Source organism: Coccidioides posadasii, chromosome 3 (genome assembly GCF_018416015.2).
Source record: "Coccidioides posadasii str. Silveira chromosome 3, complete sequence".
Taxonomy (NCBI): domain Eukaryota; kingdom Fungi; phylum Ascomycota; class Eurotiomycetes; order Onygenales; family Onygenaceae; genus Coccidioides; species Coccidioides posadasii.
In genome coordinates, this window is record NC_089409.1 from 3,225,845 (window position 1) to 3,248,731 (window position 22,887).

The window sequence follows — 22,887 nt, forward strand, 5'->3', positions numbered from 1 at the left end:
GAAATAGGAGATGCACATGGCGCCAAAGAGACCACGCGACAACGCTGATGACGTTGAAAATGGCCAGCACAAAAAGAGAAAAGGTTTTTCCGTTGGGCCCGCGAATCTACCCGATGGCACTTATCGAAGAAAAGGTATGCCGAAATTGAAGCCCCAAGCCGGGGTAACACTTACTAACACTCACTCTTTACACCTGTAGTCCAAAAAATCAAATCAGACCTCATCTACAAGGCCAAAATCAAAAAGTCCTACGCAAAGATAAAAGCCCAGGAGCTCGTGGCTACGCAGTCGAAGTCAGTTTATGATAATGACGAATCTACCAATGCGAACAGAGATTTCGAAGAACCAAGCGAAAAGCCAGCACCGGCGTCCCTAGAGCTGCATCCCGACCGTCAGGCGAGGTTGGATGCCCCCGAGGAGGATCCTGACCACCTACCGGCCAAGAAAAGCATAAGAGAGACGCCACGGCGCAGAGAGCGGCGACCAAAACCTTCGCCGTTCACCAAAGAGATGCAGATTGCCCAGAAAAGAAAGGAAGAAATTGAGGCACGAAGGAAGCTAAAAGATGCAAAGGAGAGAGAACGACAAGCTATGATGAGAGCGAAGAGACCAGATCAATTTGGAAAACAGCGGCTCGGACGACAAAGCAAAGTCCTGTTGGAGAAGGTGAAGAGAATAGTCGCGGAGCCCTAGACGAGTATGGGGGCGGGTTACCATTTCTCAAATGAGGTCGAATCCCATGTCCTTCAAGGAGGACTCGAGGGCGTTTGAGTCCTAGAAGATTTTGATAGGTCGACTAGGCCAGTATGTTCCTTGCTACGAAATAAGGGTTGGAGATAGCCCTTTCTTGGAGTCATTGGCTAGAGGAATATTGACCGCTGTCTGGGATTTTGGCTTATTACCATGAGACCACGAGCGGTGAAGAATCCACGGCGCGATTCCCAAATATTATGATTACTCGAGCGGATATCTATTTGGACCTGGTGGTTAAATTTATAAATCTCATGCTGTGCCGCTATGATGGGAGAAGAAAAGGGGGTCCACTCGTTGACACAGCTCGCGTATGTTACACTAGTAGAATTCAGTCATGTCAAGTCTCAACAGCAAATGATCGAAAATAGTGTTGATATCAATATCCATGGCCCGTTCGGTCCTCGATGCGCCCAAGTCGTCATGCCTCGTCCTTTTTTGGGCTGATCTGACACTCCCCAATCCCCTTAAGAACCGAACGAGGGCCCCAATTTGTTTTCTGAATACCAAATGTAACTCTCGTATCGACTGCTCGCGGGAAGCTGGAACATTCTCTCGATAATTAACTGCCTTCCAATGCAATGAAAATGTAATTATGGTGCCGAATATATCTTCAAGCAAAGCGTATGCCTGGGAATGCTTCTTGTTTAGTAGCATAGCAAAGAGAATTTGATCGAGAACGTCTTCGTGGTATTCTCTCAGTCGACGAAGGCTTTTCGCATGCTCAATTGTTCCGTCAATGTCACCGTCGTCAATACATCTCTCGATCCTTGAAAGAGTTCTTTCGAATTTACGCCAAATCTCGCCAACACAGATATGGAAGCAATATTCGCCAATTGCCTGTATAAAATGCACGGCTTCGAAGCAAAATCTGTGTCCGCAAGCTAGGCTAGGGTGTGAATGATTACTCGATTGACTCCGCACCAGCCCACGGACGGTGGAGAGAAGTCTCAGTAGCCTAAGCAAATGTTTAAAAATACGATCATATTTGCCGAGGCTTCGCGAGGTAACAACATCTTCTAACATTGGTGGGGCCGTATACTGGAGGCGTAGAAAGTCGAGCGCTTTGACAGAGTTCGGATCTTTGCATTCGACGAGCTCTTCATCAGGAAGCTCTCGAATAGAGAAACTCAGTCCACCTGGTAGCTCCTTTTTGGTCTTGTTTGCTTCCAACTGACTCGTAGAGTTGGACCTCTCATATTCAGCATGACACTCTGTCAGCAAACCCATCAACACCAACCGAAGTTCAGAACTTGCAGGAGGCCATGTGTCCCTGCTACCCAGGCGGAGACCTGTCGACGTTCCACCCCGCGCAACACCAGATCTCCGCTCACCGCTCTGCATATCAGGGTCAAAAAGAACAGTTGACAATCTCGATAAAAAAGCACCGTCCCCGAAGAGCTGAAAGCGCCATTGCAAATGCAGGTGCTCTCTAAGCTTATGCTTCTTGAAAAGGAGGTGAAGGCACGAAAAGTTAATGAGCCTCGTCTGCGCCGAGACGACCGGTGCAAATGACAGGTATAATGCCGACATCAACGGCGGCCCAAAGGGTAACTCAACACCTAGACTTCGCTCAGCATTGACGCAAGGGCTCTCTGAAATTAGACGGTAAAGTCTATGTGAAGCAATTGATTCAGACCTCTCCAAGATCCGGGGTCGGTTGGGTGCGAGGTCGTCCAAATCAGAAAGCTCGAATATGCTGCTGATTGGTTCATCAATACCATGTGCATCTTCATGGATTGTCTCGATTTGTTCGCCATCAACTTGGTTAAAACTCTCGCCTCTCCGATTATACTTCAAAATTTCGGAACGCACGTTTTGTTCATAAGCCTTGGCTTTCTGTTGGATTCGATCCATGTCTCCCCAAGTGAAACCACATTCTAAGGATGGGGAAACTAGAGAAACAGGATCATACGGTTTGCATTTCTGAGAAAGTGGGTGGTCGGAATGGAAACACCTTAGGAAGCGAAGGCTTTTGGCATTCTCGAGGATAGCTTCAGAATGTTCAGAACTGATAATTCCGGGCATTTCACTGGAGATAGTTTGCAGTCCTGTTTCAAAATCCCGTTGATACCGCGTGGTGTGGCTTATTTCGCGGATCGGAACATGGAAATAGTTTCCATTGGACATCTCGGCTCCAAGAGAACCGACAGGGAGACCGAGAAGTTTCGCAATATAGAAGAGCCAACTTCCAGCCGTGATAGTTAGGATTTCGTGCAAGATATCCGTCAACCAAAGAAATTCATGGGCAAGATGGTCGCATTTGATGAAGATAGATGAAATAACACCACCTTCTGTTGTTGTATTCTCTAGTGTGTCAATTATATCAACAAGGCATTTGATCAAGCATTGTGAGCGTCTAAAAAGCATTTGGGTCTCCAGCAATGATGGACCGGACTTAAAACGTTCGAACAGTTGACTCTCCAGGCTATAGAGTATCACATATAGCGCGCGTGAGAGATTGGCTAACGCAGCAGGTAAGTTAGCCTTAGTTGGCACAGACGCAAGGAATCTTCTCGCACGACGAACTTGAGAACCGCAGTGGAGAAGTTCGTCGATAAACGCATCCAAAGATGTTAGGCTTATCCCGGATATGCGAATGTCCCTCATTGCCTTTTCAAATTTTCGGGTTTGTTCGTTGAATCGGAAAAAGATAGAATTCCAACCCATGCCAAGTTTGAAAAGGGAAAGCATGAAGATATCTGTTCTCACTACGCGCCCAGAGTCCTCAAGGCCGGTTTGGCTTGCCCAAAAGGTGAGTGCGACATCGAATCCATGTGATCCAGACTCGCTAAGATATGTAGGACTGGATGACTTATATGACCGTCTGTGGTCAGGAAACGTGTCCCAGGCCCTCAGCAAACAATCGTCCGGAGCGGGGTCAGAAACGCTTTTCAGCTCCCAGATATCCCCAGTGTCACTCAATGCATCAGTACCACTAACATGATCCCCACCAACGCGACTCGAAGAAGATGAAGGCGGCGCTGATTCGATTGGGTCCGACGGCTCATCTCCGAACACATTTAAAGCGTATATGTTTGAGTCATCTTTAACAAAGACATGCGATTGGCTTTCAAAAATACCGTGAGCAAGGTCTAGAGAGGTGCAGTCAATTAGTAACTTATTGGATTATGCGATGAATTTATCCGTATGTTGCGTGTAAACATTACCTGGCAAGCTATCGTCCCAAGCAAAATGTTCTAACGGCTTTTGAGGTTGGAGTTTGAAGAAAGATGGCTCTCTGGAGGATTCTAGAGTAAAAGGATCATTGATGTTTTGGAGCTCCATGCTCGCGATTGCATTGCCCGCAAGCTTATATACAGACGCAAAGGTCTCAGCTGAGAGCTCTCCATCACACGCCCGACCTGCTGCAGCACACGGCCATTACCATTGTGATTCGTTCGGGAACGCGTTGGTTGCGAGCTAATCCGTATTTGGATTAGTTAACGTAGGAACGGGAAGTTGCTCGTTCTTTGATGGTGTCATTGCCGGGCGGAAGCAGTGACAGCAGCTTCATACTTCTTAACTCGCTACGTATTTTCTGCAAAACTTGCCCATATTCCTTAGCAGAAACCATTTGCATTTTTTGGCAAGCAGCAATGCCTCCTAGAAAGAAACAAAAGTTGTCATCCCAAGCCCCATCGACGCCATCGCAAGCGGACAATCCCCCCTCCATACCTCCGAGCCAACAAGTCTCTTCTAAACCGGACGTTGACGCCGATTCCATTGTTGCGGATCCTTGGACGGACGATCAAGAGACATCATTGCTGAAAGGTATAATCAGATGGAAGCCTATAGGTTTGTCCACCGGATTTCTTCGGGGTGAAATTGGATCGGATACTCATATCATCTCAGGAATGCATAAGCATTTTCGCATGTTAGCTATCTCGGACCACATGAAAAGCCAAGGCTACGCAACAGATGAACATACGCGAATACCGGGTATATGGAAAAAATTAGACTCATTGTATAATCTTCCCGCATTGGACGAAAGAGTCAGTTCCCACTTACCACGCTGTGGATCTAGTCGCTTATACTTGTGGGACAATAGGAAGATCCATTCGCAACAGATGCCTCTGAAGAAGTAGATGTCTCCAACGAACCTTATTGTCCCTTCTCTTTGGAAGAGAGTGAATATGGTGACATGATGTTTGAGAGGAGATTAGCTCCAGAAGGTTCATCCTCTCCTCCTCCCAGTCTTCCAGTTCCGTCGAGGAGAGAAAGCACGATTGCAGACACGGATGGTAAGACTTCCCCTACGATTCCAATTCTTGCCTTCTTTGGGCCGTTTGTTTGCAGTTTTTAAGTGTACACATACAGAACCCCGATCGTCCCCTGCTCCGTCGCGAGGCGGTAGACGTAGAGGGCGTGCGGCCCGCAGAACTATCGGTACGCGATCGTCAAGGCTAAGCGAAAAAGCGAGTGTCAATGGGGACGACACTGGGGGAGATAGAGAAGGTGCTGCGATTGCCAGCGGGGCAGAACAGTCACAAGCTACGGGCTCAGCGGCCTCCAAACCAACCAGAGGCCAGACCACTAGGGGTAGATCAAGGCGGGGAAGACCTCCGACTAGGCGAGGAAGAAGGAGATAACCATTTTCCCGCCATTCCATGCTGTATACTTTTGCTTGAAGCCTACTAACTCAAGCTACCAAATAGATATACCCACTTGTTAATTGTATTGCCCTGGAGGGAGGAGCCATACATAACATCGCAAAGTCTCGTATCATTTACCTTATATATACAACTGTACATCAAAAAGCGAGTCGTAAGAGCGAAGCAAAGGAACCAATAATGCAGTACATGTAAATTGAAGATTTCGATGAAATTCCACCGTCTAATATTCAACTATAAAGAAATAGTGGAGTGTATGCACGCAACCGAAAATCCAAAATCCGGCGCACGTACAGAGGAAAAAGAGCACATTTATAGGCGCTTAATGATGGCGCCAGCATATTCGTGTGTCTTAGCTTTACCACCAAGGTCACCAGTGAGGGTCTATGGAGTAAACGTTAGTACTTGACAAAAGGCTGAGCGTGATACGAGCATGGTGGATCTCACCTTTCCCTCTGCAAGGGTTTCGAAAATAGCAGTCTCGATCTTCTTAGCATGGTCGTTCAATCCCATGTGTCGGAGCATCATAATACTGCTCAGCAAAAGAGCGGTAGGGTTGGCCAATGCCCTGCCAGCAATATCGGGAGCAGATCCATGGACAGCCTCAAAAATAGAGCACTCGTTTCCAATGTTACCGGATGGGGTTAAACCAAGACCACCGATGAGACCTGCACACATATCGGACAGGATGTCTCCATAAAGGTTAGGCATCACAAGAACCTTGTCATTGTACGGGGCTGGATCAGTGACCATCCTCAAGCATGTGTTATCAAGGAGCTCTGCGTCGAATTCAATATCCGGGAATTCTTTTGAAATTTCTTTGGCGGTCCGCAAGAAAAGCCCATCTGACATCTTCATGATAGTGGCCTTGTGAACAGCGCGGACTTTGGGCTTGCCGACCTCTTGCGCATACTGGAAAGCAAAGCGGAGGACGCGTTCTGAAGCTTCCCGTGTAATAAGTTTGATACTTTGAACAACACCATCTACCACGACGTGTTCAATGCCAGAGTATTCGCCTTCCGTGTTCTCGCGTATAAGGACCGCGTTGACGTTATCATACGGGGTTTTGTAGCCGGCAATTGAACGACAAGGTCGAACATTTGCGAACAGATTGAAAGTTCTTCGGAGGGTTAGGTTCAAGGAAACGTGGCCCTTGCCTACTGGGGTCTAAGTTAAAGCGTAAGTTGGCGTCGGAGATGTCTCGGGGATCGGAACGTACAGCAAGCGGCCCTTTTAATGCAACATAGTTTTTTTTCACACTGTTGATAGCTTCATCGGGAATGGCAGTTTTGCCGTCCTTTAAGATTGGAGTAACGTCGACGGGTTCCCATTTAATTGGCACCTGTACGAGTTCAGCATTCTGTTCTTACGATTTAACGCCGGCGCTTAGGCGGTCATCACCTTTGCAGCACTGAAGATATCCTTAACAGATTGCGATATCTCAGGTCCAATTCCGTCTCCTTCGATCAATGTCACGGTATATTTGCCCTAAAAAGAACTCGAGTCTTAGTTCCGACGCCTTCCGCATGTAGCCATGGGAGAAAAGGGAATTCAAGGGAAAAAAAAAAATTGCGATCCGTTCAGCAGGGAACATACATCAGGTCCCTTTGTACCAGGAAACTTAGCGATTTTTTCAGCGGCAGGTACAGCATAGTATCGTATGTGGGAGCTCTGAAATTTATCTCGTTAGGAGCTTTCCAGGTATTGAACTGGGTGCTGGGATCGGGCATACATTGGAAGTGGACACAGCTCGTCGAGAGCACTGCCGGAGAGAAGATGTCACGAAACGACCTGATAGCATCTTGCCAGGCCCGCTGGATATAGCAAAGAATTTACAACTTTCAATAGCCTGCAATTGAGTGAAATCCAAAGGATTGAATGCCAAAAGCTGGTAAGTTCGAGACTGAAAAGCTGGTGCATCGAAGGATGGCCGCCGCTGATTATGTAAATTCCATGCGGGTATTTACGTCAGCAAGGACTCATTCCTAACCGTATACGGTTAGTCGTTTTCTGAATGATTGTCGGGTATCCATTGTTTGTCCTGTTTGACAATTGTAGACCAGCCCATAACTATCAACCAGCTGGCGATGAAGGTCGGTTGCCGAGCGCTCCCGGCACAAGTCACATCACGTCGCGAAAGCTTCAAGAAATGGAAGCTCAACAAGATGTCGCCCGGCATTACAATTTACCGAGTGCCTACCCAGACGAATGGCCTGCAGAGCTAGACCTAAGCGACGAGTCCAGAGATGAGGCTGGTCCCTCAACGCAAGACACTGCCGCCCAAGCAAAATGGAGATACTCTGGCCTTTATGGTGATCGCGGGAAGAGTACCATAATCGCTTCTGCTTCCACTCAACAGGACGAACCGGACCCTCTCGGAGGCCCGCAGAGCGTAATGGAGTTACTGAAACAGCGAGGCCTCCCAGTCGACGAAGATGCTCGCTTACGAAGTCGATTCGTTTTGTCCTCAACGTCGTTTTCTCCAGCACTTTTCCTTACACACACACGTCCGACTGCTTCAGCGCAGTCATTGCTCCAGGGGTTGAATTATCTGACTGATTCAATCGACCAGGAATCCGCGTCACTGAAAGCGCTAGTAGAGTCAAACTTCGAAAAGTTCGTTAGGATCAAAGCTACCATCGACAACGTATATGAAGAGATGCGCGATGATGGCACTCAAAATGACAATGGTTTACACCGATCTTTGTCTCAGAATGCGAGACAGATAGGCCCTAATTCCGCCGGCGTCCGCAAGAACGCCCTCACAGAAGCAAATGAATACGGTTTCAAAGGAATAAATGCACCATTTACTGAAGCGTCAGAAATGGCCGAGGAACTTTGGGGAGAAGCCCTGAATGGTCGACAGCGTGAGGAAGGTCTGAAGCAAGTTTTAGAGGCTGTGGAAAAGCAACGTGGGATTTACGAGATTGGCACGGATCTGCAAAAATCCATAAAGCAGCGCGATTATGATGCGATTATTGAGCAGTATACTCTTGCCCGAAGATATGCAAACGACGCCAAACTTCTGGTAGACCGCGCTACCTCAACCCAAAGGTCATTAACAGAGGATCAAGTCCACACTATCCTTGTTACTGGCAGAATGTGGATGGACGTCGAGAAGCAAATTCAAGCGTTTAAGCGGGACCTGTGGCGGCGTTTGAGCAATGCGCAATCGACGAAGCAACTCCTCTCTGCAAATGGCCAAGATGGAGAATATATGGATCTCATTGCAATTCTCTTGGAACTTGGAGTCGACGATAATCCCGTCTGGGTTTGGCTCCTTAGTCGTTACGATTACTTAAAAACAAGAATAGCGTCGTTTTGTGAGCGTGGGAGAGCTGAGATTGAGATTCTGAGGCGTCGCCTAGCGAGCAGAGAGAAGCCCAGCCCACAGAGTGTCGCCTCATATTTACGCATACCAATCCGAGAGGCGGCAAGAAATTACTCCGATCCGCTCGACACTGAACAGATCCTGGAATTCTGGGAATGCGTACACACGTTTCTCAGGAAGTTGATATCAGTGCAAGGCGGTCTTCTTGGTGATGTCATTGAATTCTGGGACACGGCGCAGTCCTTTATTAACGGGAGTAAACAAAAACTGCTCCCTACGGGTTTCGAAGGAGAAAGTCGGAAGCACCATCGCTTGTCCACAGACAGTATTAATGGGCTAAAAGATGGGATCATTGAGCTTGTCAATCGCATTCAGGTCAATATTGTGTCTCTATTCGCGGATGCTCCTCCTGATGACTTGTCATTTCTCTCTGCTCCTTCTGCAACCAGCCCTATGGGTACCTTAACACCTACCGGGTCTAGATTTAACCTTGACCCGAAAGATATTCCACCACCTTTACCCAAGACAGGAGAAGTATGGGCGGAGTTTGCATTCTGGCCTCCCCATGCAAATTCACTTAGTGGCGTTCATTATCTTGGACAATTCTTAATACTCATCGGCACAGCAGCGAGTGAGATGGCGGATCTTAGCCCAATATCAGGTGGTAGTACAACATATGATCAGCTAAAGCTCCTTGTCAGTGGCACTAGAGAAAGATGTGTCCGTGCTACATGTGCTGCGTGGAATAGTGATGCTGAACACTGCAAATATCTTGAGGACTGGACACGTGATTTAGAGCGAAAAGCTTTGACAAAGATGCCCGGACACTTTATGGCATTTGAGAGTGCCATTCTTACGGGGATGCAAAAGATACTCTACATTTCCGAAGCGATGACGAAACCTGGTTCAGTAGATGTTGTCACGCCTCCACCCACGAAACTCCTTCAAATGGTGCGGTCACAGTTTGTAACAAGTGTGTACAAAGCATTGAGTGGACTTGTTGAAAATGCTGAAAGGCCTGTCAACGTTGAAGGTGAGGACGAGTGGGTGCTCATTGGTCCCTCCTTTTCTGGAACTGGTAGCGATGTCCCATCTTCAGTGTCTGTTTACGGTGGGATAGATTCCAAAAACAGAGTAAGCCGAAGAATATCTATGACGATCGGAATTCTACAAAGTCGCTGACTTATACCACTTAGAATGTCCGCATACTTTTGACACTATCTAATCTCAGAGCCCTTCGTGCAGAGCATGTACCTCAACTAATTACAAGTTTTGAAAGTGCTTTCGCCGTCAAGCTAACAGATGAATCGAAAACAATCCAAGATGTGCTCGGGCAGATCGACACCCGCTTATTCCAGTCATATACCCGCTCCGTTGTGGACACCTTGCATACCATGATTCTAAATGGGATTTCGTCAGCAGATTGGGTGCCGTCAACGAGCCGTCCAGATGAACTCCGACCATACGTATACACCACAATGCTGACCCTGGTAATGGTGCATACTGAGGTGTCCACCACGTTGCCTGGCGCTTCGTCTTCAACATCTACAATGTCTCCAGCTTCTCCCAGCCATCCGTTGACGCACGCAATTCTTGCTGAGTTGCTCACACAAATATCTAAATCTCTCCTAGAAGGCTTTATGTCGCGCCCCAAGTACTCCCTTCCTGCATTGATGCAAGCTACCCTCGACACGGAATTCATTGCTCAAACAATGTCACAATACGCAACCGAAGCAGCAGGTCAGGTTCAAAGTCAGATATACCTTGAACTAGACCGAAGAACAAATAATGAAGCCAGGGCTAAACTCCAGGCCGAGCTTGGAGAGATGCGCGGCGTCCTCAAGAGACTGAGAGAAAGGACACGTGGAGAGTTCGCGTGTTTCAAGAAGGTGAGGTCTGTAAGCAGCAAATAGGCTGATCTTGAGCCGCGAAATGAGATATGTACGAAATACCCAGATGCTTTCCTATTTAATGTTGATTCATAGTTGATCAATTTGGATTAAAGAACATAATTGCATGGGCTTATTGATACACTTGCATTCGGAGTTTCAGCCATTCATTGCACTCGTCGTTCTACGGTGTCTGGTTTTCGGGTACATCTTCTTTTGCGTTGATGGATGTTTAATCCTCTTGAATAGCATCGAACTTTTAATTCTGTTTTTTGTACATCCATGTCGCCATCCCTTAGTATTCCCTATTTACGCAATGAACAAAGCTTTTTGCATTGAACAAGAGGGGGCTGTGTGGCCCGGATCTACCGGGCGGCCACCTCGTATCATTGGACTTGGCTCTGCAAAGGCCTTTATTTCAGATCCACGTTGGATTTCTTTAACTATACTGTGCAAGGTACAAAGGACTATGTACTCGTACCTTTATAGATAATCTTTTATTGTCATTGTATGAAGGAATGGCAGTATAACAGTCAAAGTTGTTTTATTATAAGTAATAACAAGAATGGTACTCCGTACAGAGTAGTTCTTCCCGAAGGCGACAACAGGAAAGCACGGTCATAGACATCGCCAAGATTGGCGGCATTCGGCATTAACTAACTAGTTAACTAGTTAGTTGACTGACTGGCGGTTCTTCGGGAATGCCGACTCCCGAAGACAGAGATTTGCCGAGAAATATCCATACAAAGACGGGACTTATTTAAATTTCAGTCCGGAGTACTCCGTACTCCGTACGGAGTAGCGGTTTTGCAATTGCGTAGAGTGGTTCAATGAATCTTTTCCCATTATACGGAGTACGGATCCCAGGAATCATCGGATCTTCAGTCACGCGAAAGCAGACACAAATATTGGAATTTCCTTTCAGAGTCCTACACGGATAGACATAATTCGAGCTGATTTTAAGAAACTTTGCAAACTTTTCCGACTATCAAGCCACAGCCAGATTCCAAAGCGAAGTGGAGATGTGATGCCATACAGTTGGAAAACTTGGTACAACAGAATGTGGTCATACCCAACCTCGATGAAGCGTTTTCATCCTGTTCATCGAGTAAACAGCCCGATCTGTTCATTTCCCGAAATCAAGTTCTTTGCCAGGCTGCAAGCAGCAGCCACCTTCTCCAGCATCTCATCATCTGGGTCCTGAATGCACTCGCCATACATCTGGCGATTTACCCTACGGCCAGGGGTCTCCACTCGCGGGAAGCGAGCTTGGGAATGAGCTTCATGGGGTCCCTGTTATCATTGATTTGATACACATTTTCAACGTTTATTATGTAGCTGTAGGATACAGTCCACATAGACAATCACAGAGCTATGCATGACTATATTCAATTGTTCCACACACTACTTTCTATTCTTACGGTCATTGTGCATGAACCTGAAGGAGCACAATTCACTAGCAATATGATACTATCCCATTCCGGAATCGTTTTGAAAAACAGCAATGAGATACGAATCACAAGATGAGGGATGGCTCACCAGATTAACTTAGCAAAAGCCTAACTAGACTTGCTCAGACAGAGAACTTAGGAGGTCATGTCCCAATACTGCATCCTTATCTTTGCAATGCCTTGAACCCTGAGACGAATGGTAACAGTTATCCGCAACTACTATAGAGTGAGGCGGCTATCCTTTACTGATGGTACGAGCCCTTCGACCTGAGTTGCAATGCATATATTATGTCACTAGTTTATATATCCCATAGATACTAATCATCATTTCCATAAGTTCCACATTCCATGAAGACAAGATCAAAATTTCTACAATATCTTTGAATAAAGATTCAGGACAATCAGGAAGACCCTGCCCCCGGTAGGGTGGTCTATGCTGGGGCTTTCAAGGTCCTCTTTCAGCTCACTGACATCCATTGTCAACTCTTTTGTGGGGCCGACCTTTTAAAAATATTGTTTCGAGACCGACGTGAGGAAATATTAAAGGTCCATAGAAGAACAAAATGGAGGAAATGTGTGACGCACATGCTGTATGATGGGACTATGGAGTTGGTGGGAAAGCTCTCGTGCTAGCTACCCGCTGGTCCGGATCTCAGATCCTGTTCTTTTCAACTCATTCAACCAAATGCTTAGCTGCCACTGATCTAATGGATATACTGCTGCCATGCTGATGTTGTCTAAGCCTCCGGGTACTATCGGCATGGGGCATAGAGAGAAGCTGATGGTTGTCCACCACAGAATTCCTTCCAAGCATAAGGAGGTTTTGATAAATGTTGTAACTTTAACTCTTTGCAAGTGCCACAAACAAGGTCACGGCTATTAATGGCTAGTTAACTAATTTAACTGGTAAAAAGTTTGCTGTCACCGCGCATATTGCCCACTTAGTCGGCATGCACTCGCACTCTAAGTGAGGTGACATGACCTTGTCCAATAAATTGTCCAATAAATAGTCCTTGAGTACTCCGTACTCCGTACTTCATACAGGCTATCTAACTGACCAATCAAACTTTGTAGGCAGAGGGTTTCGAGGCGCATTTACTTGATCGAATGCCAATCAGAAAAAGTACTGCTGTCAAAATGGTGCCAAGGTGTCAAGGTGCCAACAACTGTGTCCCTGGCCTCCCGACGGGAGGATTAACCTTGCCTTAAGCTCTGGTTCGGAGAAAGCTACATACACAACATTAGGACCATCCGATTTCACACCTTCCATTTTGCCGGTGTTTCATTTCATATCAAGATGCATTCCATAGTACTCATGGAAGTGGATAATTAGAATATGACATAAATGGCTGACAACATTGCTCTCGGAGCACACCAGTTAGCAGCTGTACGGCTTGGACAGGACCTTTAATACCATGGAACAAAACTGGAACCCCTACAGAGTACTTGGTTCTCATACCATATGGTGGTAGCACAGCTGCGGAAATTGAGCTGCCGACTAAAGATCGACGTCTCAAAACTGCCATCTCCGAGTCCCCTGATCTTGAGATTTCTGGCGTATGCTCATCTCATGGAAACACCCCACTCCGTAGTTGTGGCATGATCTTCTTGTTCTGCGAACACCGATTCCTTGAGGGGGGTTGCATTTCAGCCAGGAAAAGGAGAACTTCTTTTCTGAAGTAGAGGATATTAAAGATGGACCCTGACCCTCTTGCTGAGGGAGAGAGAGCATGTGCTTCCAAACTTCAAGCAGCTGGTTTGCGTCCGATTAACTTGATTTGACCTATCACCATGTATCCCTTTTTAGTGCTTGTTCTGGTCACCACAGCTTTTGGGCACATGGAAATGACCACGCCATACGCCCTTCGCAGCAAGTTCGATCCTGCAAACAAAAACGGACTTATCGACTATTCGAACACAAGCCCTCTCTTAGCTAGTGGTAAGGACAGTCTCAAGTTCAATCTAGAACTGCCCAGCACAGCGTATAGAAAAGGGTATAAGCTGACAACACGCTCGAGCAGGCGAAAATTTCCCCTGCAAGGGGTACCATTTGAATGGTCCCTGGAGGAGCGTTGCTACTTATTCCGCTGGCCAGAGTTACACGTTGGAACTCACGGGCACTGCCACGCATGGCGGTGGTTCCTGTCAGATATCCCTGAGCGTTGACAACGGAAAGTCGTTCAAAGTCATCAAATCCATGATGGGCGGTTGCCCGCTGACTAAACGCTACGACTTCCGAATTCCATCTAGTACTCCAAGTGGGAAAGCTCTTATTTCCTGGTCTTGGTTCAATCTTATCGGAAACCGTGAGATGTATATGAACTGCGCTCAAGTCGAAATTTCCAACGGAAGCACTAACACGCTCCTGTTCGATACCCTCCCCGATATGTATGTCGCCAACGTAAATAGGGGTTGCTCCACAGTCGAAGGAAGAGAGACAGTTTTCAACAACCCTGGGGTTGATGTTGTGTATGGTGGGAAAGTGACGCCTGGCAGTCCGCCGTTTCCGAACTGCTAGGCAATATCTCGGTGTATATCAAATTCTCAGTCCTTTCGGTTGACCATTGCCCGGCAGCGTCGATTGATGGCGTCTTTTCGACTGGTACATCCTTGGTTTATCACTATGTGAAGTAGCAGATTCTTTTGCTCTAACCCTTGTCCATGCGGACCCCATGGTTGTTGACAATGGGTTACTTTACCTTTGCTTTTTGTATTTAAGATTCTTGCCTTGGAACTCCCCTCATGTCTTGGTTGATAGGGAAGGGCTGAGGTTGTTTTAGCTGCCCTGGCTTGAATATAGACATTTTGTGTATACCTGTTTTATGCAAGGCTCACCCGATGTGGGTGACTTTCAGCTTCATCATGGATGTTATTGGAATCACCTGTCAACACACGTATGTGTTACGATCCCATTACAAAGGTGTGATGGAACTTATCACATCTTTGAGGTCTGCCAGCATTTCACAAATATATCACCGATAGTCAGGTCCGTGCTGTGACTCGGGGCTGTGCCCCATAAATCCTGGTGTGGGTATATGTGCTCAGCGATCTTATAACGGACAATAAGCACCTCAGGTTTGGGCATTCGGCGACTTACTAATGTATGTATTATATAAAAGTGAGCTCTTTATTGTCTGACAACCGTTTGAATTCCAGCTACTCCTCACGTGATGGAGGACGCGCTGGCGCTGCAGACAAGGAATTCAGTGGCCAGCATGGGCTTATTTTTCTGCGAAGCGAAAACTCAAGGCCTTTCTGCGGAGTAGACAAGATTTACCCGAAAGTTATTGATATTTTAAGGGTACGAGCGACTCCATGGCGCATTCCCCAGTTTGGCTTGTCGAGGGCAAAGTGCAGCCTCTCGGGGGCCTCCGTAATCCAAAAGTCGAAAAAAAAAAAAAAAAAAGAAAAAAAAAGGAGGTGGAAGGTAAGAAGTGTGGACACTTCAATAACACCATGATCCAATTGAAATGTATTAGGGGTCTGGACTTTGACAAAAGTTCAGATATCCCGTCTCCACCATAAGGACGAGCAGAAGGCATCTCATGCAAGTTCAATTTCATGGCTGAAGTGTGGAAGGCGGCCGAAATGAAAAAGAAAAACATCAAAAGAAAATAAGGCAAATAAAGGCTGAAGGAACGCCTCACATACCCCACCCGGCGGGATACGATCCGCTTTGCGTCTGCATAAATGGCATTCGTTCGGGGCCGAAAGATCTAACACTGCCTGTATGTCTGCACGTCCATGCTCTTATCGATCGCACTAGTTCCCGCCTCATCCTTCTTCTTGGTAGGCTGATTTGAATCCAAAATAGGGTACGGAGGAGGTTGAGTGGCCAACCAAAAGAAAGGCCCCTCCTTTTGCCAACAAAATTTTTCCCATAAGAGCGATCCGAGCGCATATTTCTCGAGTCCTCTTCACAATCAAGTCGGGGAATGTGCATGTTATTCCGCCATTCACCTTGTAACGCGATGTCGAGCGACATCGAAAGTTTGTAAAAGGGACTCCGGGTCACCAGTTTTACATTAGAGAGTCCGGCAGCAATGGATTAGATAACGGGTATTCCGAACAAGAGAGAGCTCAATCTCGGGGAAGAGATACGTATTTGATGCTGCATGCCAGCTCCACCATTTTGTTTGGAAAGCAAGCGATGTCAGGCGTCAAAAATGACGAAATGTTTGGGCTAAAATCGTACAGCACCACTGGACCAAGTATTCTGTACAACCAGGAGGGAGAGGATGGATTGAAGGGGGTTTTGTAAGGGTCCCCAAGTGTCGTGTAAAAAGCAACCTGCTGCAGCACGCTGTGCAAGATGCATGTGCACGTATGTATGTATGTAATCTTAGCACGTTACCTTTTCCTGCCAGAAAAGCCATACATGCTGTGCACCGAAGGACATAGTCGGTTTTCTAATGCTGGCCATTCTTAGGAATCCTTCAACTCCGACGGGCATAGGCGCATACCTGACACTGTATCATGGTGTCGATGGAATGGGGTTCTCAAAGAAAATTTTCCAAGAGCCACTTTCCGAAGTGAAGATGATCCGAATAAGCCAGCGGCTTCTGCCAGTCAAGCAAGTCACACCCCGTACCACCTCCAAATCCGAAGCAAGCCTTAAAATCCCGAAGCAGGGAGGACGAATGAAACACGAGGCTCTTACGGCCCACGGCAAGTCGAAAACCCCCCCCCCCCCCCAAATTCTCGAATCCCACGCGCACGTCTGATTGGGCTCGAGGGAGCTGAGGATGTTCCGACCATCCAATTGGGCAAATTCCCAGGGGTTGAATTACCGCAAGGAGTCACAGATACATCTGCATGAGGTCACTGTGCATCGCACGCAACGTGTCACGCACATGACTCACTTCGCCATCCATGAGGGCTTACCAAGCCACTGGGACCTTCTTATCTTATCCCTCAGCCCTGAGGCGAAGAATCGCTAATATCGCTGGTATGGCCGTCGAGAAAAGGGGGGGTGTTGTCCAGGAGGTTTTGTCCACTCCGGTTATCGCGGCTGGCTGTGCCATTGTAGGAGGGGCGCTGACTGAGCGCACCTACTGGAAGACAAGGTACAAGTCAGCCTGGCAGCGTCACCAACCGGAGCCGAATGAGTTTCCAGCTTGCCGGGTGGTCAACCAACAGCCAACTCCTGGCCAGGGGGTCGGCGATGCCACCGTATCGATGGCTGTATTGTAACCAGGTTACCATCCACAGAATGTCGGTCAACAAAGGCAGAAGATCTCGCAATAATATTCTTGAGATAAACAAAAGATGTGCAGAGTATTAAATCGCGTTGATGATCCAATAGCATGCAAGAATCGGGTCTCATGTTCCTCGAAAGCCAAAGCGTCGACATTGAGAGGGGCTTGAAGTCTCCAAAAGCCGGTCAGCAGGTCCCAAGACGGAGCAACATCGTATTTTCCAGAAAGCCCCCACGACGGTGTGGAAGATCGTGAAACTACTCCGAAAATTCCAGTGATTAAAAAAAATAATACTCATAATAACACGGAGTACGGAGTAGATCATGGGAAAAAAAATAGTCCGTTTGCTTTTCCCCTATACGTGTATCTCCCCCTCCTCTCTGGATGTTGCGTGGCTCTTGCAAACACCCAATGCTGAGTGTCGACTTTCGGCGGTTGTTGGAGACCCAAGCAAGTCCAAGTCACTCTCACCACATCACATCAGGAGAATTCCATTGATTCACAGCTGCCTGATTGCCCGCCCATTGGTTGAAATTCTCCATATCGATAGAAGGTGTGACGATCACTACATACAGAGTCACTGAGATAGCCTGGCCTGGAGGCGCTTCCAAGGTATCATCGATAATATTGGTTTACGTTTCTAAGTTTCCTTCACTCAAGCCACGGGCTATTTAACTATTGGCGCAAAAGAATATATATATATTTTTCACGCTTTAGGGTAAGCGTGAACTTTTCGGGTCCGTCCCTCTGGCGTGCATCCCCTCGCTTGTTCGCCCGTCGCCTTGTTGCCTTGTCCTTTGAGCGATCTCTTTTGTTGAAGTCCCGTTTTTATTTCAATCCAGTCCGCCCAGTCTCGATTCTGCACCTTGTCAGGCACCGGGCCAGTCATCGTTGGGCAGTCAAATCAACATCCAACTGGAGTCTTGATGGCAATCACACAGACAAAGGGTGTTGAAACAAGAGGTGGAACCGGCTCTTGTTGGCTTTTGAGCATTTCGATGGAGCGTCGACGGCTTTCAAAGGCGAGTCCATCCATTGGCGACAGGAGGGACATCACTGGGCAACATGCTTTTCGGCTAGTGATCTCAATACCCAGCCAATCCTCTGGGGAAAAGTCATGTTGCCAAGTGGCACGGCAACCTAATCCCTGGAAACGCAGCGGACTTGATAGGGCTGGAAAATGCCGACCAATGCTGTCCGGACTTAAACACGAGCACCCATGGGGAACGTGTGGCTGAAACACCTTCATCCGACTCCCGACGGAGAGGCGGAGAGAAAAATTTGTGCAGCAGCCACATGAAAATGCTTGCTGAGATCCGAGCCCGCTGCCGCCTTGCCACAGAGAAGGGTGTGAAACAGGAATGCGTGATTTTTATCGACGGATGATAAAACGCTCATGGCCGAAGGCTCCCCTTTCTGCTCCTTTTATCGACTTGCAGATTACACAGCGCTGCCATTATTTCACCCGTAAAACGTGGTTTGGGGAATGCACACATGACAACTAACCTGACAGCAGGGTGGTACACCGTACTCCGTTCAGTACATGCATGTTATGTCACTCCTTGGACTCAAGGGCACCACGCTGAACGGAAGATAAGCTCACCCGAAGAATCTCCTGGTGGGTGGGGGAATACGTAGCTAACTCGTCTCTATATATACTCGCCATGCAAATAAGCTGGATTCTTCCGCTAGATCTGTCGGATTGAGCCGAAGCGTGCCCGGTTCCTTTGAGGAGGAGACATTAAATCCATAACAAAAACAATACCACCTCCTACGGAGCAGTATCCTCTTCAAGTTCGGACAAGATTAAGCACCAGAAGGAGCAGCAAAATGCTCCCGAAAGTGAAAAGGTGGCTCCAGGATCCATCTGCTTCCGCGCTTTGCACAAGGAGCATACATTTCACCAACCATACCATGTGTAAATCGAGTCTTGATGGGCTCCTCCGCCTGTAACTGAGCCTCAGGTGCTCTACCGAGGTGGAGAATGCAGGGTGACGCAGCGACGGAGCTCCAGGGCAAGAGCTGCTTGGGCGCTGCAGCTGCTGTGGCCGGTATTTTTACCCTGAACGCTGTATCCCAGGTGGTATGTACCAACTGTACTTTCCGGAGTACCTCAGATCCATCGATCGGGCACACCAGTCTCCAGGTAACTTGCAGTGAGGGCTTGGGATGCACCTTAACCTTTCCTAGCCTACCCTCCTGGCCATGACATCATTGATGGCCTTACGGAGCTCTGCGCGTAATTTACGTCCGCCAATGGTAATGATAATACATTGTATCGTCACGGTCAGATGTAACTTACGGGTCCAAGCGAATCTTTCGGTAATTTTCCTGACGGGGCTTTCAGCCGTTAATTTTCGAAACGTTTTTGGCAACCGCGCAGGAGACCTTTTCTTTTTCTTTTTTTTTTTCTCTCTTCCACAAAAAATACAAACATGGCCCCAGACACTCATTGGCCCGTTGCACCCCGGCATGAAGCATCATCGGATGGCCGGTTAGTTTTTTGAAGTCAGTGCGATGATGATGATGATGATGATGATGAGCAGTCCACACGATTGCCAAACGGACTACGGAGTACTCCGTACGGGCCTCTTCAAGGAGAAATTCGTGCCTCAAAATTGGAGAAGAATGTCGTTCTTTGGTGGAGCATGCTTTACGGAGTAAATGGAGCAGTGTCGTCTAGCGTACCCATGCCAGCGCAATGCATCGGTGTCTGCCCACCCAACTATGTATCCCTCCACTGCGACCTCCAAACAAGCCACTCTCCAAGAGCGCTCTCCCGCTGTGCTCAGTCAGCCAGGTGCCCCACATGAACTTGCTGCGTGTTCATGTAAGCAGCCGCTCATCACTTGTCTCGGGCTCCTGAGGGCGTCACCCACCTGTGACTTCGCGCGGGAGATTCGCGATCTTCTGAGTTACGGAGTCCTAGCAGAACAAGTTTAGTTAACTAGCTCACTGGTCTCAGCTTGTGGCTCGATGGTACTACTGCGCCACGGGGATGCGGAGTTCCCCTAACCTGGCGCCTATTATTTAATGTGTTGAGGAGCGGGCGGAATTGCTTCCTGGGATCCCGGTGGAGCGAGATCCGACTGTCAAAGCACACAACCAGGGTCGTAGAAGCATATGTATGTCTCACTTCGCACCGAGAACTATCAATGCAAAATATGCACGGCTTTCCGAGAGATGCCATCCTTTTATTTTTTTTAAAGAAACATTCCTATTCAGGTGTGGGCGAAAGGGGAAAATCCTGGCCAGCTTTGGAACTGGCAAATCTCGAAATGGCCTGATAGACCGGAACGAGGGACGGCGCGAGCCGTTCCTGGCCAACCGTTGACCAGCCTCTTCCAAAGGCATTTGGCATTTTGACAGGCGGACTCGGACCCTTGTCTGTGCGAAGGGGAAAAAAAAAAAAAAAAAAGAAAAAAAAGGAGAGAGGCGAGAGAAAGGAAAAGTGAACCGAGAACAGAACGGAAAGTTTGTTTGCTGAGTGCAGGCAAAAAGAGACGCGAGAGTGGGCAACAGTTCGGCTCCTACCCGCTCAGCAAAGGCTTTCCCCACATTTTAATCAACCCAGCATTGCCTTGCGCACTTTTTGTTGGACCGAGAGATTTTAGCTACCGCCATGGCCGCAGGCTCCAGCTCATTAACGACGAACTCCCCCTTCAAAAGCCTTGCAGGACTGTACTTATCACTGGACAGGATGCGGATGCACAGACTCTTCTGCAGAGCATCGGCATGCATTCCCCATGCTGCCGTGAGATTGCCAGGACAGTAGCTGTTCAAACGGGGCGGAAGACATGGCCGATCATGCAGCTCAAGGGAGGGAAAACATCTCGATTAGGAATCCTAAGAAAAGCCATGGACTTAGCCGTCCTTCATTCCTAGGAGCCTGCAACTGAGATGCCGCCCCGAATTCGGCTGGTCACATGGTTCGCTTCACAGTGCTGTGACACACCAAAACAACACCCTCGATTCGCAGCAACACATGGAAGAGGAGGGAGGAGGAGGAGTCAAGTCGGGAGAATGAACATCGGAAGGTGGCCACTAAATGGCTGCACGTCATTCAAAGGAGGGGTGTCAATCCTCACCGCTTCTGCAGATTTCCAAACATGATCGGCTGCACCACTTGACCACACACACGCACACCCAAGAAGCAAAGAAGCGCTTTGTGGGCTCTACCCAAGCATTGCTGTCCGCCAACCATTGAAGCCTTGTTCTTGGATGCTCTTCCAATCCCTTTCAATTTTCGAAACGCAGAAAAAAAAAAAAAAGGATTCCACCACCCAACTCCTCCATAACCCGAAGACACTGCCCTCCCTGTGTCAAGCCTCCCCCCCCTACCCCCCCACTCCGTAAAAGCCCACTTTTCGTTTTTGCAAGCAGTTAGGATGAGCCATGTTGTGTGGAGTTTGTTTTTCTCATGCGATCGCCCATAGTAGTGAAGACCAAACCTGTCCGGGACAGATGTACGTATGTGCATACATACTCCCACACGCAAATCCCATTGCTATGGCGAGATCCCTGCCCTTGTGGCTTGCAAAGACAGATCACGATAGCCTAAATTTGGCAACGACAAGCTTCCCTTCGACCCCGGTGCTGGAGAGAGTCGCAGATAGACCCCAGCCAGCTCTCAGACCACGGGCAAGCCGCAGCAGCAGTAGACGCTGGATCTGATGAAGCGAAGTGCCATCCCTGTACAGAGGATGTGGGGTAATAATGGAGGTCTGTATGTAATGAAACAGCCATCCAACGGGAGAAGTGGCTTGAGCGTGAAAATTATGTAATGAAAGACATTGAAACATAACTTTCATGTATTATAACATGTCAGGAGGGAGGGGGTTTTAGTGTAAAGAACCCCCTGCTTGCTGTAATACACTAGTAACAGTGCGTATTGAGGTGTTCCCCGTTTGCTGTTACCACCTTAGGCGGGTGCTGAATGGAAATTATCACGACAGCAGCAGGTGGTTGTCGACTCACTCAATGAATGCGCTGGTCAGCCCAATCCCTTCTTCTCCTTCTTCTTTTCTTTCCCTCTCCCTCCTCTCCTTTCTCACCTCTTCACTTCTTCTCATCTTTCCTTTCGTCTCATGCTCTTGTTTGACACAACACTTTGTTACTCACTTCGATTCTCTGCGTCACTGTTTCTTGCATTCCAATCACTCTTTTCGTAGCTCTTCTGGTAAGTTCCACATCACCATGCTTCCCTTTGCACTGCTTGCTCTCTCAAGGCATTCTGGCATATCATGATAAACAGCAAACTTTGCCTGGAGGTCCTGCGAGTTTTTTTTTCTCTTGCGGCGCATGTGCTAACAAGGCGACCCTCCCCTTAGCAAAAGATTGCACTTGAGCCGCAGTTTCCGAGCACCCACGACATTGCCTAGCTCTGCATGTTCTTTTTGCCTTTTTGGTCATCAGACTTCACTGCCTCCTTTGCTTGCTCTACTTTGAGGTTCGAGCGTGTGTAACAGGACGTCACGTCGACATATAAAAGCCTCGAGGTTCTCTCCCGGATGAGAGTAGTAATTCTTGGTATGCGAGGCACGAGCCTGATCCCCGTCGTTCTATCGCTAAGACTGATTCATTGATAGTTGACCAAGCCTCTAATCTTTTCCTTGACTCTCCGATCCTCTTTAATTCTTCATACTACTTTCTCCT

General features: G+C 47.8%; 7 protein-coding genes across 7 annotated transcripts; 4 read left to right on the plus strand and 3 right to left on the minus strand.

The window, feature by feature from the left end:
• Positions 1-10: 10 nt before the first annotated feature.
• On the plus strand, positions 11-693 carry D8B26_005972 (uncharacterized protein; the record flags this gene model as incomplete). The annotated part of the gene is made up of 2 exons (XM_003070010.2): positions 11-134; positions 200-693. 2 exons carry the CDS (start codon positions 11-13, stop codon positions 691-693), a joined length of 618 nt encoding a protein of 205 aa, XP_003070056.2.
• Positions 694-1,071: 378 nt separating this feature from the next.
• On the minus strand, positions 1,072-4,038 carry D8B26_005973 (uncharacterized protein; the record flags this gene model as incomplete). The annotated part of the gene is made up of 2 exons (XM_003070009.2): positions 1,072-3,845; positions 3,921-4,038. 2 exons carry the CDS (start codon positions 4,036-4,038, stop codon positions 1,072-1,074), a joined length of 2,892 nt encoding a protein of 963 aa, XP_003070055.2.
• A 264-nt stretch (positions 4,039-4,302) lies between these two features.
• Positions 4,303-5,349, plus strand: D8B26_005974 (uncharacterized protein). Its single transcript, XM_066125050.1, has 4 exons — positions 4,303-4,548; positions 4,606-4,745; positions 4,802-4,994; positions 5,071-5,349. Exons 1-4 carry the CDS (start codon positions 4,350-4,352, stop codon positions 5,340-5,342), a joined length of 804 nt encoding a protein of 267 aa, XP_065981131.1. The 5' UTR covers positions 4,303-4,349; the 3' UTR covers positions 5,343-5,349.
• An 89-nt stretch (positions 5,350-5,438) lies between these two features.
• IDH2 (NAD-dependent isocitrate dehydrogenase) lies at positions 5,439-7,255 on the minus strand. Its single transcript, XM_003070007.2, has 6 exons — positions 7,096-7,255; positions 6,960-7,034; positions 6,765-6,851; positions 6,583-6,705; positions 5,811-6,530; positions 5,439-5,747 (listed from the first exon to the last, which is right to left on the minus strand). Exons 1-6 carry the CDS (start codon positions 7,162-7,164, stop codon positions 5,676-5,678), a joined length of 1,146 nt encoding a protein of 381 aa, XP_003070053.1. The 5' UTR covers positions 7,165-7,255; the 3' UTR covers positions 5,439-5,675.
• Positions 7,256-7,471: 216 nt separating this feature from the next.
• On the plus strand, positions 7,472-10,906 carry D8B26_005976 (uncharacterized protein). Its single transcript, XM_003070006.2, has 2 exons — positions 7,472-9,828; positions 9,891-10,906. The coding sequence occupies exons 1-2, from the start codon at positions 7,513-7,515 to the stop codon at positions 10,605-10,607; spliced, it is 3,033 nt and encodes a 1,010-aa protein (XP_003070052.2). The 5' UTR covers positions 7,472-7,512; the 3' UTR covers positions 10,608-10,906.
• A 2,919-nt stretch (positions 10,907-13,825) lies between these two features.
• Positions 13,826-14,826, plus strand: D8B26_005977 (uncharacterized protein; the record flags this gene model as incomplete). Its single annotated transcript, XM_003070005.2, has 2 exons — positions 13,826-13,973; positions 14,056-14,826. 2 exons carry the CDS (start codon positions 13,826-13,828, stop codon positions 14,550-14,552), a joined length of 645 nt encoding a protein of 214 aa, XP_003070051.1. The 3' UTR covers positions 14,553-14,826.
• Positions 14,827-21,011: 6,185 nt separating this feature from the next.
• On the minus strand, positions 21,012-21,712 carry D8B26_005978 (uncharacterized protein; the record flags this gene model as incomplete). The annotated part of the gene is made up of 2 exons (XM_066125051.1): positions 21,012-21,078; positions 21,321-21,712. 2 exons carry the CDS (start codon positions 21,710-21,712, stop codon positions 21,012-21,014), a joined length of 459 nt encoding a protein of 152 aa, XP_065981132.1.
• Between the last annotated feature and the right edge of the window lie 1,175 nt (positions 21,713-22,887).